Source organism: Anopheles merus, chromosome 3R (genome assembly GCF_017562075.2).
Source record: "Anopheles merus strain MAF chromosome 3R, AmerM5.1, whole genome shotgun sequence".
Lineage (NCBI taxonomy): Eukaryota > Metazoa > Arthropoda > Insecta > Diptera > Culicidae > Anopheles > Anopheles merus.
The window spans coordinates 10,420,632-10,434,273 of NC_054084.1; the positions used below are offsets into that span (position 1 = coordinate 10,420,632).

At 51.6% G+C, this 13,642-nt stretch overlaps 4 protein-coding genes across 4 annotated transcripts; 2 read left to right on the forward strand and 2 right to left on the reverse strand.

Moving 5' to 3' along the window:
* Positions 1 to 867: 867 nt before the first annotated feature.
* LOC121596487 (myb-like protein Q) lies at positions 868 to 8,118 on the reverse strand. The gene is made up of 2 exons (XM_041921501.1): positions 7,154 to 8,118; positions 868 to 7,016 (listed from the first exon to the last, which is right to left on the reverse strand). The coding sequence occupies exon 2, from the start codon at positions 6,383 to 6,385 to the stop codon at positions 2,852 to 2,854; it is 3,534 nt and encodes a 1,177-aa protein (XP_041777435.1). The 5' UTR covers positions 6,386 to 7,016; positions 7,154 to 8,118; the 3' UTR covers positions 868 to 2,851.
* A 311-nt stretch (positions 8,119 to 8,429) lies between these two features.
* On the forward strand, positions 8,430 to 9,865 carry LOC121596491 (alpha-methylacyl-CoA racemase). The gene is made up of 2 exons (XM_041921506.1): positions 8,430 to 8,653; positions 8,734 to 9,865. The coding sequence occupies exons 1-2, from the start codon at positions 8,546 to 8,548 to the stop codon at positions 9,766 to 9,768; spliced, it is 1,143 nt and encodes a 380-aa protein (XP_041777440.1). The 5' UTR covers positions 8,430 to 8,545; the 3' UTR covers positions 9,769 to 9,865.
* On the reverse strand, positions 9,808 to 11,242 carry LOC121596490 (2-oxoglutarate and iron-dependent oxygenase JMJD4 homolog). Its single transcript, XM_041921505.1, has one exon. The coding sequence runs from the start codon at positions 11,106 to 11,108 to the stop codon at positions 9,912 to 9,914; it is 1,197 nt and encodes a 398-aa protein (XP_041777439.1). The 5' UTR covers positions 11,109 to 11,242; the 3' UTR covers positions 9,808 to 9,911.
* Positions 11,243 to 11,354: 112 nt separating this feature from the next.
* LOC121596489 (cyclic AMP-dependent transcription factor ATF-2) lies at positions 11,355 to 13,629 on the forward strand. Its single transcript, XM_041921504.1, has 2 exons — positions 11,355 to 12,780; positions 12,847 to 13,629. Exons 1-2 carry the CDS (start codon positions 11,774 to 11,776, stop codon positions 13,358 to 13,360), a joined length of 1,521 nt encoding a protein of 506 aa, XP_041777438.1. The 5' UTR covers positions 11,355 to 11,773; the 3' UTR covers positions 13,361 to 13,629.
* Positions 13,630 to 13,642: the final 13 nt, after the last annotated feature.

Sequence of the window (13,642 nt, forward strand, 5' to 3'; positions counted from 1 at the left end):
GCGAAGTGGTGCGTGTTTTTCGCCCATTCCCGTTGCTTCCAGCGGCTTTAAAAGCAATTCAGTATGGTTCGCACGTAAAAATAATAATTTTTTAGCACATATAAAACTAAGTTTTCTTGCAATCACAATTAGTTTTAACGCTGTAAATCGCACCACTGGTCCCGTACGGTTCCTAGCCTGTTTGTTATTATTATGGCTGTCAAACTGCTTGTTTTATAGTGTGCGTGTGCTGATTTTTTACTTTACACTTGTGCGATCGTGTGTGCATCAATGACCGCGTGTGTGAAATATTTCAAAGATTGTAGTGATGTGCCTTTGCTACGATCCGAACCTACTGAACTTGAGTCGAATCAATCCGATTCATCCACGGAGAGGGGAATACTTTTTAACAATTTCGGACTTTTTATTTCAAACAAATAACGACCGTTTTCTTTTCAAAAAATCTACAAAATTTTCATTTATTTCACACACAACACAGTGTGTGCGCGCACGCTGCAGAAATTCTTCACGCGCGCGCACACTATAGAAAACGTACTGTTTTTTTTACAAATATTTTCGCTACATATATGCATCGATGCGTTTGTTACAATGATTATCACCAATTCTGTTGTTCTTCCCTATCATTCCCTCGTGCGGTACTAAAGACTTTGCTTAAGATTGTATTACATACTAAACAAGACCTAGCGCCTTACCAAAAACCTAATATGAACTTATTAATGTCAACAGAGAGGGAGTAATTGGTACTTTCCATGCGGTTTAGGCTCATGTTTCGTACTTCGTTTACGTACCTAGCTCCCTTTTTGAGTATAGGCGTGTGAGTGAACACGAGCAACATCATTTTGTTTGCTCTTCTGTAATTTTACTACCTTATGGAAGATATTTTAACAATCGGAATAGATCAACGTGTAACCGTCGCAAAACCTAACCAACCTGCACACTACCCGGGGTCGTATTCCTCTATCGTCTCTACCTCTATTGTATACGCTAACTGTTAACGTAACGATTACAAACTAATTAACTATCTTCCTAGCTGATAAAAGGACAGTCAGCAAGAGCCTTCTTGAGTACCGGGAGGAGGTATTCTCTACTATCTTCCATCTGAAAGGGGCTTTAATATTGCAGATTAAATAACAAAGTGTATGCTTCTTCCTTTACCTGCTAATGAAGTACACGCTAGCGTAATAACACTAACATGAAAGTGATTGATTAAACTCTGGATGATGATCATAAGGCCACACGCTTGTTCCTAGCTAATTCTACTGCACCGAACAGTACACATCAATCTTACAATAGCTCTCCCGTTTCTGTATCTCACGCTATTCTTCTCTTGGTCAAATGCTGCAAGTCTTTTGCGCGAAGTTTCGCTACCGCTACTGTTATCGTATTGTATTGCATTATCAACGGGCAAACCTGGAGGACAAACAGTACAAAAGTATCGTATCCCAAAATGCGGTAGAGTAAGTCTTGTTGTGTAGGAAGTAGCGGAAAGCGCACGTGTCAGCAGCTTGAAGGCGTAGTATGTCGTGTGTCACCATATCGCTGGACAAAGTGTGCACCTTCAAACGGCTGTATCGTTGCTTCCGCCGATAGTTTCCACTATTTCAGTCTTACCGAGTGCCAGTGTTGTATATTGGCTAAAATATCTCTTCTACAATATATTCTTGCGGGAAGGATGACGAACGCGGGTGAAATATTTCACCCCATAGCGATGAAACGAATGTATGTTAGTAGGCGCAGAGTATATTGTCTAGCTAATGTATCGTTGTTTGGCTTTTGGTATGTTCCAGTTCTAAATTCCTCCTACACGTAACCTTATTGTCTTAGCACGCTGATAAGGAAACGATTACATATGCTCTCTATTTGTTCTTGATTTAATTTGTGGAAGTGTGGAAACGTAACGCAAATGCAACGCAAAACTTGAAACATACAGCGCCACATTGTGGCCATTCAAAACTCATCCGATTGATTGATTCCACTCAACCTCGATCCTCGTCCCTGGTGTTCCGCTTGGTGTATGGTTTCAAAATTTTGAAATGGATTTAGATCATAAAATTGTACAAATTTGTAAGTGGTCAATATTTGTCCGGTTGGATTTTTAAATTTAAAAAAGAGCTTTTGAGAAAAAAAATACACAACTTTTGAAAATTCTTGCCCAAATTATGAGTCAGCCTCGTTTGCTGCCACATGCCTTCTTCTTCCTACATGGTCTTGTACACAATACAAGAAATGAGGAGAAGAGTTGAGTCCCAGAGGCAAAACAAAAACTTTACTTGCTAACAAATCAAACAAAAAAAAAAAATGGAAAAGAAAAAAAATACCATTCCGATGTGTGTACCAATTGTGCTTTACACAGAAGTCAATTCCCGCGAGGGCTCCGCGTCATGCAGGTGGTCAAAGAAACAGCACCTCGTTATCGATACAAGGAGGTGCGCTGCCGGAGCGATAACAAAACCCGGAACGCAGCAAAATAAACATAAAAATCCAACGACAAACATTACAACACACACGCACGTCGGGTTTTTGTGGGTTTGGGCCACCACATACAAAAAAAACATCAAACAATTTCGACGCGGGGTCGTGTTTGCGTATCGTATGAGGAGGAACCACACAACGCGAGCCGCCCCAAACGGAACACGGAACGTCGCAACGGCAGGTACAATAGTCTTAACCTTACACTTCTTCTTGTCTTAGAGCTCTCTGTGCCAGCAGCACCCTAACGCAGATACCGTTTCTCTCCGCCCCAAGCACGCTTATCAATAAATATGTTTACATTGGGTCAACATTGAAATCTTCACAATTGCCATTAATGCATGCCTCTCATTTCCCTTCCCTGTTTGCTTCCCATTATTTTTCAGTTGTAGTTGTTAACGATCGGTTGACAAATGGAGCGGTTCGGCGGCTGATAGATACCTTTATGTATTCCGTCACCACCGGCCGATCCGGCCTCACCTTCGTTCCCCGGGCCACACCCTTCCGACGGAGATGGTTGTTGCTGCAGTTGATGTTGCTGCTGCTGCTGCTGCTGCTGCTGCTTTTGTCGGTATTTGGTGGAGTACTTGTAGAAGTCGGACATCTCGAACGGTTTCGTCACCTCCTTGTAGGGCATGATCTTGCCCTGCTGCACGACGGTCATGTTTTTCGGCGACTCCATCTGAATGTCGGACGGTGGCGCTGCCGGCCCTTTGCTGCCGGACGACGGTGTCGGCGAAGACGGTCCGGAGAAGCCACTGTCCTCGGCACCGCCCACGACCGGTAGTGCCTGCACGACGGTGGTCGCCGTGGGCGACGTAAGTGTGTGGGACGATGCCTGCGACAGTGTGGGCGAAATGACCAGATCGGGATGGCGGGAGGAGAGCGTGTTGGCGAGATGGCCCGCAGCGTGAGGATAGTAGCCGGAATCGGCATGCACCTGGTACTGCTGCTGACCGCCCGCTCCTCCCGCACGGTGATGCCCGAGGGAAGGCGAATGATGGTCGGACAGCTGCTGCTGCTGCTGCTGCTGCTGGGAGTAGGACTGAGGCAAGAGATCGAGATGCTGCGGGGAAGGAACGGAGGGAGAATGCTGCAGACGGTTGTGCAGCTGCTGCGAATGGTGGTAATGGTGTTGGTTCGGCGGTGGCAATGGTGGCGGTGGCGGATGCTGATGCCGCGAGTGGTACGGTGGAACGGACTGTGGGTCGAGTGGCGTTTGCTGATAAGCGTAGGGGCTGCCGTAGGGTTCACCGGTCGTCGCCGTCGAGGACGTTGCACCGATCGAACCCATCGGGGACTGGGGCGACGGCATCGATTCGTGCTGCTGTTTCGAGGAGGCAAGAAACTGCTGTTGCTTCTGCTGTTCCTCCATCATGAGCCTCTGGTGTTGCTGCTGCTGCTGCTGCAGATGTTTGATCTTTTGTCGCTGCTGCTCGAGCAGTTGCTGCTGGCGCTGCTGATAGTAGCGCATCTGCTGGGGGGAGAGCAGCAATGGCGAGCACGGTCCCGCACCGTACCCGGACACGTTCGTGTTGATGTGCAGCGGTGCCGTCGGTGGATTGCCGCCCACAATCGGCGGCACTGGGTAGGGCGGTGACTGCGGGATGCCACCGTGCGGCGAATGCAGCAACTGGCCGCTACCGATCGACGACGGTGACATTTGGCCGGCCGGCGACGTGGGTACCGGTGGTAGCGCCTTGTGCTTCACCACCGGACTGTCCAGCGACGTTTCACGCCACACCTTTTCGCGCTTTTTGTGCTCGCTCGAGCCGGACGTGACCGAAATGGCATCCGGCTGGACGGTCATCATGTCGGCATCATCCAGCGGCGACGCCTTCCCGATGTACTCCTGGAAGTTGCCGAGGGAGGAAGATTTCACTGCCGGCGTGACGGCGGCACCGAACTGGCCGGCCGGTTTGCTGTTGCCGTTCAGCTTGGTGCTGGTGCGCGACAGTTTCATGCTGCCGCCGGAACTGCCACCCTGCTGCTTCCGATCGAGGCTGGAAAATTGCCGATTATCGACCGAGCACCACACTTTTTCACCATTTTCCAGCGTCATCCAATAGCCACCGAGCCCGGCCGGTACTGCTGACGTGGGCTGTTCCGGTTGGGCGGTGTACTCATACGCTGCGCCACTTTGTCCCGCGCCCGCAGCCATCGTATTGGGACAGTAGTTTTGATCGTTTATCGCGTGACCGTACGCAGCAGACGGTGCCGAGGCTTGCGGTGAGCGTGGATTGTTGTTCATACCGGCACCATTACTACCACCCTGCAGCCTTGAGATCACTTTCGCATCGTAAACAAACGCCTGCCCGTTGCCACCCGCCGTTGGTGAGAGCACGTACCCGGGCGTGCCACTTCCCGCCGCCGGTGGACTATAATTATTCGCCCCAATTTGCTGCTGTATCAGCCGGTTCATCCGTGCCGGGCCCGGACCGATCGAATGATGGTGATGCGGGTGCAGATGGGGATGCGGCTGCTGTGCGCCGCTGCCACCGCTCGCAATGCTGCCGCTTCCGCTGAGCGGGGACACTTTCAAGCTCTGCTCCGTGGCGCCCGAACCGGCCGACATGGTGTCGTAGCTGGTGGCGATGCCGGGAAAGCTGTCCGTGCGGGCCCGGTGCCGCAGCATGCTGAGCTGCGAAATCATGGCGGCCGATGCGGCCGACGTCATGCTCTGCGAACCGGACGGCATGATGCCGCTGTGGATCGAGTAGGGCGATATCTGTTGACTCTGGTGCTGCTGCTGCTGCTGCTGCTGGAGCTGCTGTTGCGAAAGATGGTAGTGACCGGCGGGTATTTGTACCTGCAGCATCTGCTGCTGCTGCTGCTGAAGATGAAGGTGTTGGTGCTGCTGCTGCTGTTGCTGCTGCAGCATCATATGATGTCCCGAGAGACTGCCGGACGCATTAGAGGAGGTGTTTGATTTGATCGAGTTGCGTCGCTCGGACAGATGCATCAACATGCTGCTGCTATTGCTGTTCGATCGGAAACGGTTCACCTGCGCCGTCTTGTGCAGATCGATATCATCCCGTGAGGTTGGCCGGTGTGCTTCACCCGCCTGCTGCTGATCTTTGAGCTGTTGCTGCTGCTGCTGCTGCTGCAACTGTTGCTCCTTTTGCTGCTGGCGCTTCTTCAGCACGCTCAAGTTCTGATTGATCGCTAGCAGCTTCTGCTGCGCCATTTCGAAGTTTTGCTTGTGCGTTCGCCGCACCGACTTGGGCTGGCCGCTATCGTTGGCCAGCCGCAGGGACGCCTCCGAGATCTGCTGCTGTATTTGCTTCTCCAGCAGCAGCTTGTTGATGTCGTCCTCCTTGTTGTTGAGCAGGTTTTCCGGCAGCTTGAAGCTGGTGCCGATTTTGCGCCGCAACGTCGGTGCCGTCCCATTGCCCGTTCCCGCTCCGCCTGTACCACCCGAGCCCGCCGTACCGTTCACACCGTCCGTCGAACCGGACGGTCCGATGCCGCAGCTGAAATCGCTCGGATACATCCCGATCAGCTGCGCCTCCTCGCGCTTGATCTGCTGCAGCTGGCTGTACTTTTCGTTCAGTCGCTTTTCCAGCTCCTGCTTGCGCAGCTTCAGCTGCTCGTATTTTTGGCTAGCCGGGCTTTTGTCCTTCCCCGCGACCGGCGTGCCGGTGGTGGAGGTGTTGATGGTGTTAGTGCCAACCATTGCTTCCTTTCCCGGTGGCTGCTGTTGGGGGCTTCCCAGCAGCGCCCCGGTCGCATGCTTCGCTTCCATCACTACCGTTCCCATGGTTGCGGTCGCAGTACCGTTTGCTTTCGATGTCGAAGCGATCGGTGTGGTGGGTTCGTGTGGTGTGGCAGCAGTGTGCTGATGATGGTGATGGTGCTGATGCTGATGGGTTTGGTTCCCGAAAAAGGGCTGCTGTTTCACTTTCGCATCACCCATCGTTTGCACAAACACACAGGCAGACACACACGCAGACAGGGTTTATCACCGATTAGACCCGGCGGGACCTAATTCGATGATAACCGTCCGCCTAGGGCAGTCACGCTCGTGCTGGAAAAAAAATACAAGTGCCTCGTTGCTACTTTTGACACCGTCTTCTTTTTCTTCTCCGTCGCTCTCTTTGTGGCAGTTGGTTGCGTTGTCTCTGTCCTCCTATCTACCCCTAGGTTCAGGGGCTGTTTTGTTCGCACTCGTTTGTTCGTTCGTTAGCTCGCGCCGCCGTCGATCGTGAATCATTCATTTGCGCATGCAATCCGTCAAACCAAGACAACCTGCGCGACACCCTGTACTGCTCCCTCTCCGCGTCAAACTAACCGCATCGGCGGTCGCGTGAAGGAAGCTTGCGGTAACTGCACTGCTGCTGCTCGTTCGCTCATATCGTTTTCTGTCGTTGCTGAATCATACATTTTTCATTCGAACCTTCCCACCATCATCGTCATCATGGTCGTGGTTTCGTCGAGCAAGGGTCCCGCTCCTCGTCACTGGGTGCTCGACCGTCGATAAGGCACGGATTCCGCCACCAAGCTGGCGCATCGCTTCACAGCATGAACTTCTTCACACGTTCGGTGCCCTAAAATGCAAACATTAAAGAGAAAGAAAAGTCACACACACACACACGCTTCATTACTAGCTATGATGGTCTATGCGTGCAAGGCAGCGATTTTGGGCAGCGCTGCCTGTGCGTGTTTTATCGTGTAAAATATCTACCGTAACATCGGGCATCTTCCGCAGCGCCTGCTGTGTTGCGAACCGTTGCATTTCGTTGCCGTTCTTGTTGCCGCCCCTGTTGCTGCTGTCACTTTCTGTGTGCTGCGCGGGTTTTTTGTGTTTTTTTTTTCTGTACAACGATGAAGGGGGAAATTTCTCCCCGTTTGCCGATGACTCAAACGAGGGGGCGCGTTGTCTTCTTTTCACTTGCGAATCCTTGTGCCCTGCCCCATGGACAACAGTGTAGGCAGAAAAAAAGAGCGATCGCCCTGCACGGTGGCGCCTCCGGGTGTTTGGGGCTGTCACACGAAGAACAAGAAGAAGCAAAAGAAAACGCCCCGCTGGCGATCCACACACACACCCGCGTCCTCCGTTCGCCAAGAGGGGGAGGTATTTAAGTACGGAAATTTATTTGCATTCGCAAGTTTCCCGTTCCGCTTCGCTTTCTTCACCAAGCTATTATAGCTTCTTTTTTTCCACGATCACCCGCGTCTCACTAGATCCGCCAGCGATCGCAGCACACACTCACACAACACTCGTCCCTGGCCACCCCCTCTGCACCAACTGTGTCCCTCCTTCGGACTCCGCAACACCCCAGCGAGGTCAGCACTTTAACTCACTCACGGCGCTCTCAGCTTGGCCGAGCGATGACGATGGGCCACACAGCGCCAAGCAGCAGAAGAAGCCACTTTGTTGTAACAGGAACGAACGCAACACCAAAGAAAGAAAAAAAGGCCAACCACGCACACGGTCACAAACAGAGGAAAGGAGGGCCCGTACTGCACACCTTACACGTGCCACCGAGCGCCAGTAAAATGAGGTTCGAACAGATTAAACGCAAACCGAACGCAACTAAAGTAAATAACAATAAAATGAAAATTAGGACGAGCGGAGGAGCTGCCCCGAAACAATCAACGCGCTGTGGAATTTTTGTACATTAACGTGCCCGTGTGTGTGCGTGTGTATTCCGAGGGTGCGTGTTGTGCTTCACGCACACCAATGCAGCGTAGAGCGCACAGTGGGATTGCGTGCTGGACAGTGACACAAACAAGCATTATGACAGCTCAGCAAAAAAGTGCTGTCAAGCCGTGGCCAAACACAGGATTATGAAGAAAAAAAAACAGTTGAATGTTTAATTGGTATAAATTTCTCTAAAATACGCAAAATTCAAACATGTTAAAATGGAAAAAATGAGAAAATGTTTTTTCAATATTTTTAAACAGTCGTTAATTTGATTTTCGAAATGAAAATTCTCTCTTTCATTCCCAAACCAACTGCTGTGACCGAGGCTTAATCGGTCGTAAACAATCACAGCAGTTCCAAAGTTCAGTTATTTCCCCAACAGTGGCCGGATGGTTTCATTCTGCACGAGTAGAACCGGGGGTCAACGACATGGCGCTGAAGGGATTAAAGGTGATCGAGTTCGTCGGGCTGGCCCCGGGACCGTTCTGTGGCATGCTGCTGGCCGACTTTGGCGCCACCGTTACGCGGATTGACATGGTACCGTGTGTGACTCCGCCACAACACGTACACACAGATCTCATAATAAAGCAACCTCTTCAACCGCTCTCCTTCCACAGAACCCACGTAACTCGCTGGACGTACTGCAGGGCGGCAAACGGTCGCTCGCCCTAAACCTGAAGCAACCGAAAGCGATCAACGTGGTCCGTTCGCTGTGCCGCAGTTCGGACGTGCTGATTGAACCGTTCCGTCCGGGTGTGATGGAAAAGTTCGGTCTCGGACCGACCGTCCTACTATCGGACAATCCACGGCTCGTATACGCGCGGCTGACGGGGTTCGGCCAGACAGGCACCCATGCGGCCCGTGCTGGCCACGACCTGAACTACGTTGCCCTTTCGGGGGTGCTGTCGATGCTGGGAAGGAAAGAGAACAAACCGACCGCACCGATCAATCTGCTTGCGGACTTTGCCGGCGGTGGGCTGATGTGTGCGTTCGGCATTTTGGCGGCGCTCGTCGAGCGGCACCATTCGGGCAAGGGGCAGATAGTGGATCACGCAATGGTAGAAGGGGCGGCGTACGTTGGCAGCTGGCTGTACCGTTCGCAGAGTTTGCCCGTTTGGGGTAAGGCGCGCGGGGAGAACATTCTCGACGGTGGTGCCCATTTCTACGACACGTACGAAACGAAGGACGGTAAATTCGTGTCCGTTGGAGCTATTGAGAAGAAATTTTACCGGTTGCTGCTGGAGGGACTTGGGCTGGATCCGGATTTGCCACAGTTTGAGGAGGAGGAGCAGAGACGGCAACTGTTCGAGACCACGTTCCGGACGAAAACGCGTGACGAATGGATGGAAATCTTCAACGGCAAGGATGCGTGCGTCTTTCCCGTGTTAACGCCGGACGAGGTGGAAACTTATAAGCACAATCGCGAGCGGAACGTGTTCGTCGACTACCGGCAGTCGGAGGGCGATGTGTTGGTGCCTACGCCAGCACCGAAGCTAAGCCGTACGCCGGCCCGTTCCGGTGCGACTGCGGTGGAACGGGGCGAGCTGGAAATGGCAGAAGAAATACTGGGCGAAATCGGCATCGATCGAGAGGAACTGGTTAAATTGTACGAAGACGACATTCTACTGCTTTCCAAAAGACCAAAGATGTGATACAGAGCGAAATGTTAGCTGTGGCCATTTGAACTATTATTTTTGGAAGGATTTTTTGACTAGAGATGTTTAATGAAGGTTTTTTAAAAATTAACAACAACCGCATAACGATCTTCTCATTCAACTTCCAAGCGAGAAACGCTTTACAACGCTCGACTTGTCGATAGAATTTTGTTCAAACAGCTCGCTGCTGCTTTACGCAGGTCAGGATAATCATCTAAAAATCCCTTTTCTATTGTCTCGTGCAGCAAATTCCGTATCGTAACTACATCAAATCGGATGTGCTGCTTCCCGAGTGCGTAACCATCAATCTGCTTCACCTGCCCAACATCCTCGCCAAGGCTGACCAAACGCTTATCACAGACGTACAGTACGATGGCCAAGAAGTCGGCATAATCCATCCCGAAGCTGGCCTTCAGCATCACCTGACAGTGCTCGTCAAAGTTGTCCATATCGCGACAATCGTCTATCTCGCGCCGGACGTCCGCCAGCGCATCGCGAAGATTGCTCCAGATCGTCGCCACGTTGCAGCCATTGAACCAATTATGGTTGACCGAGATGGCATCCTCCACATTCGTCACCTGATGGAACCATCCGGTTGGTACGAATATCGCCTCACCCGCTTCTTGGTCGATCGTGAAGAACGTAACACCGGCATCCCGAAGCGTCTGTTCCGTAACGCTAAAGGGCAGGTTGCGCAAGCTGTTCCGTAGCTTTTGCTCCTCTCCGGGTGGTAGCAAGTACCAGCGCTTGCGGCCAAATATGTTCACCGACCAGCTGTACGATCCGAACACATCCGCGTGGAACGCCGTCCACGTGCCTTTCGGGCCAATGTACACGAACCGGTAGTCGTCAGCCGCTTGCTCGACGAGATATTCGTTCAACCAGTCGGACGCAAACAGGGACGGTGTGCGGTAGAACTCATACCCGGGACATTCGCTCCGGAGGTGCCAATCTTTGAGGTAGTATCGGTTGCGGCACGACTCCGTATCATCGTTCTCCCATGACTGAAGGAAATCGTACAGTGGCAGCTCAAGCTTCTCGTGCGAATTGTAATGCTGCCTTCCACAATCGGCCACCGGGATGGGAACGTTCGCTAGCTTTTGTTTCAGGTACGGTACGTTCAGTTTCGGTGGCACCACCGACCGGTCGATCCAGCGCCGGAAGCACTCCCAGTCGTTTGCAATTCCTTCCACGACAACGGCACGGTTTGGTTGCATAAAGTTCCGGAAAAACTGATCGTACGAAAGGTTGGACAGCTGGATACGCTCGATTTTTGCCGGAAGAACGCTAGGAGTAGCTGCGACGGTCGTGTCGGAACTGATTTCAATCTCTTCCATTCAGATTTGTCGGTTACGAACGAAAAATATGGGATTTGTTTACTAAAAGAGAGCAATGGAAAATAACTGCGCACCTGCTGCGGTGCGAATCACAACAAAGCACAGTGGGAACTTGAAAGGTCATGAGATTTGGTGTCATTCAGCATAAAAAGAGAATTTTTTTAAAATCGACAGTGTAGAAATTACAAATCAGAAAAATCTGAAAAATACAGAAACTGACACTTTTTAATAACAATTTGAAAAGCTCGTGCAAAGTCTTAAAACGAAGAAAAAAGGCAAATGTATGACCCTAACTTAGTTTAATGACTACCACTGTAGAAGTGTCGTTGGCTCCACTGACATTCGAGGCGAACAAATTTGACAACATTGGGGGGAAAACACCAGAAACGAAACAAATTCCTCCAAAACCACCCCTACGCTTACAACGTAACAGCGGGACGGGTATAAAAACTGCACTAGCAGACAAATTCCCAATTCCAATAGGAATCAAAAGTGCAAGATGCTGGTAAGATTCCTTACCAGCGCTCGCGTCCAGTCGTCGTCTTCGTTGTGTGTGCTTTTGTTCCTTGTGTTTTCGTGAAGCAGCAGTAAACGCAGTACTGCGACGTGTGAAGAGTAGAGTTCCGTGTACGTATCCCCGTCCCCGTGCCATTTCCCTTAACGTTATGGAAGCGAAGCAAGATCATTCCGCTGCACCAGTGAAGGAGCTGCTCCAGTGCACCATCGATGGCTGCCAGCAAATTTACCCCTCCGAGGGGTACTGCAGTGTGCACACGAAAAAGCACGACCTCAGCCTGAACCTGCAGATGCCCCAGAAGGGCGCGGGCGGAGGACTGTTTGCGGACCAAACGCCAACCCCGACGCGATTGATCGGCAAGTGCGAGGAGGTCGGGCTGTTCGAGGACCTGCAGAAGGTCAACCCGTTCGACGAGACGTTCCGGCGGGCGGTCGAATCGGGCGCTAGCAGCGTTTCCTCCCTCACCGACGACAAGTCGCCGCCTACCTTTCCACTGATCCCCTTGACAACCGCACCCTTTCTTCGCGCGGTGGAGGGCGAAACCTTACACACGCCACACATTTTCCCGAGTGGGATCGAGCGATCCTCCCTGCTTGAGGGGGCCGCTAACGTGGGGGCAAGTGAGAATGTTACCATCACATCCAAGCAACCGAGGATGAAAGCTAAAGCGAGCAGAGCATCCCCTCGTGGCAAACAGCAGCAAGAGCAATCATCGGCCACCACCACCACTACCAACATCACTACGAGTTCCTTGCCCGCCACCTCCTCGACCGCCATTAGCCAAGCTCCGAAAAAGACCCCGGTAAAGCGTAAAACACCGGCCCCAGTGGTGGACATACTACCGAAACCGGCACCACCCATCGACATCGCATCGATGCCGGTGATTATCATTCCGTCCGATCCGTCGGACCCAACTCTACCCGTCGAAGGGACGGTGCTGGTGAAGGAGAAGCTGAAGGAACATTTGGCGAAGGTGCGCGAAACGGGTCCGGTGCCGAAGGCAAGCGCGCCGGTCAGCAAACGACAAAAGCGCACCGAAGAAAAACCGGCCACGGCCAGCAAAACCGAGGCAAAACCGAACGATGGTACCAGTTCGCCGGGCGAGCAGGAAAATATAAAACAGAAACGATGGAAGGAGGCCGCCAAGCGCTACCGGTAAGAGGGGGTTAATCAAATTCGATTGTTGCTTTATGATACTTATTGCTTTCCCTTTCATTGCAGAGTGCGCGTCAAGAAATCTCAGGATCAGCTGCTGCAGCGTAACATTGATCTGGAGGAGGAAAACCTTCGCCTGCGTACGCAGCTGACCGAGCTGAGAACCGCACACCGGAGCTGTAACGTAACGCGCGCTCAAAATGCAGCGAAACAGGCCCAGCTTACATCACAAGCCGCTGCTACAATCGGCCGGGTTGAAAGTGTGCAGCAGGAAGCGAACGCAATGCTGCTGAACACGGTCGAACAGTCGCAGCAACTGCACCTGTTGCAGCAGCAGCAGCAGCAGCAGCAGGTCCAGCAGCAGGTGCAGCAGCAACTGCAGCTACAGATACAACAACAGCCAGAACCGATGTCCATCCCCCAGCAACGATTGATTACATCGCACATCATCGATAGTAACTCGTTTAACCGTATGCCGATATTTATTGTGATGGGATCGGGAGCCGCACCGCAAACGGTCGTACCTGTCGTGCCGGAATTTGAATCCGGAATTTGTGCCTTAGAGGAAGGGAACGGGTAACAGATCAGGTTGCTAGTGATATTGTATTTTTGTTTCTTCCTTTGCATTTCCTTTCCCTGTTGTGTACGTCCTACCTGGTAGGTTTGTTATGAAAATTAGTAATAATCAATGTGCATAGCTTGCGGGCCCTTCTGTCCTTATTGTGTTAGCTTAGCGTACGATAAGTAACACCTAGTGTTTCCTTCAAAAGACGAACAACAAGTAATTCTTCTAAGGATTAAGGAGTTTCGATACTTCAGCGCTTAATAAATTGCTCAAAAAGTGCAACATACACATGCTGGT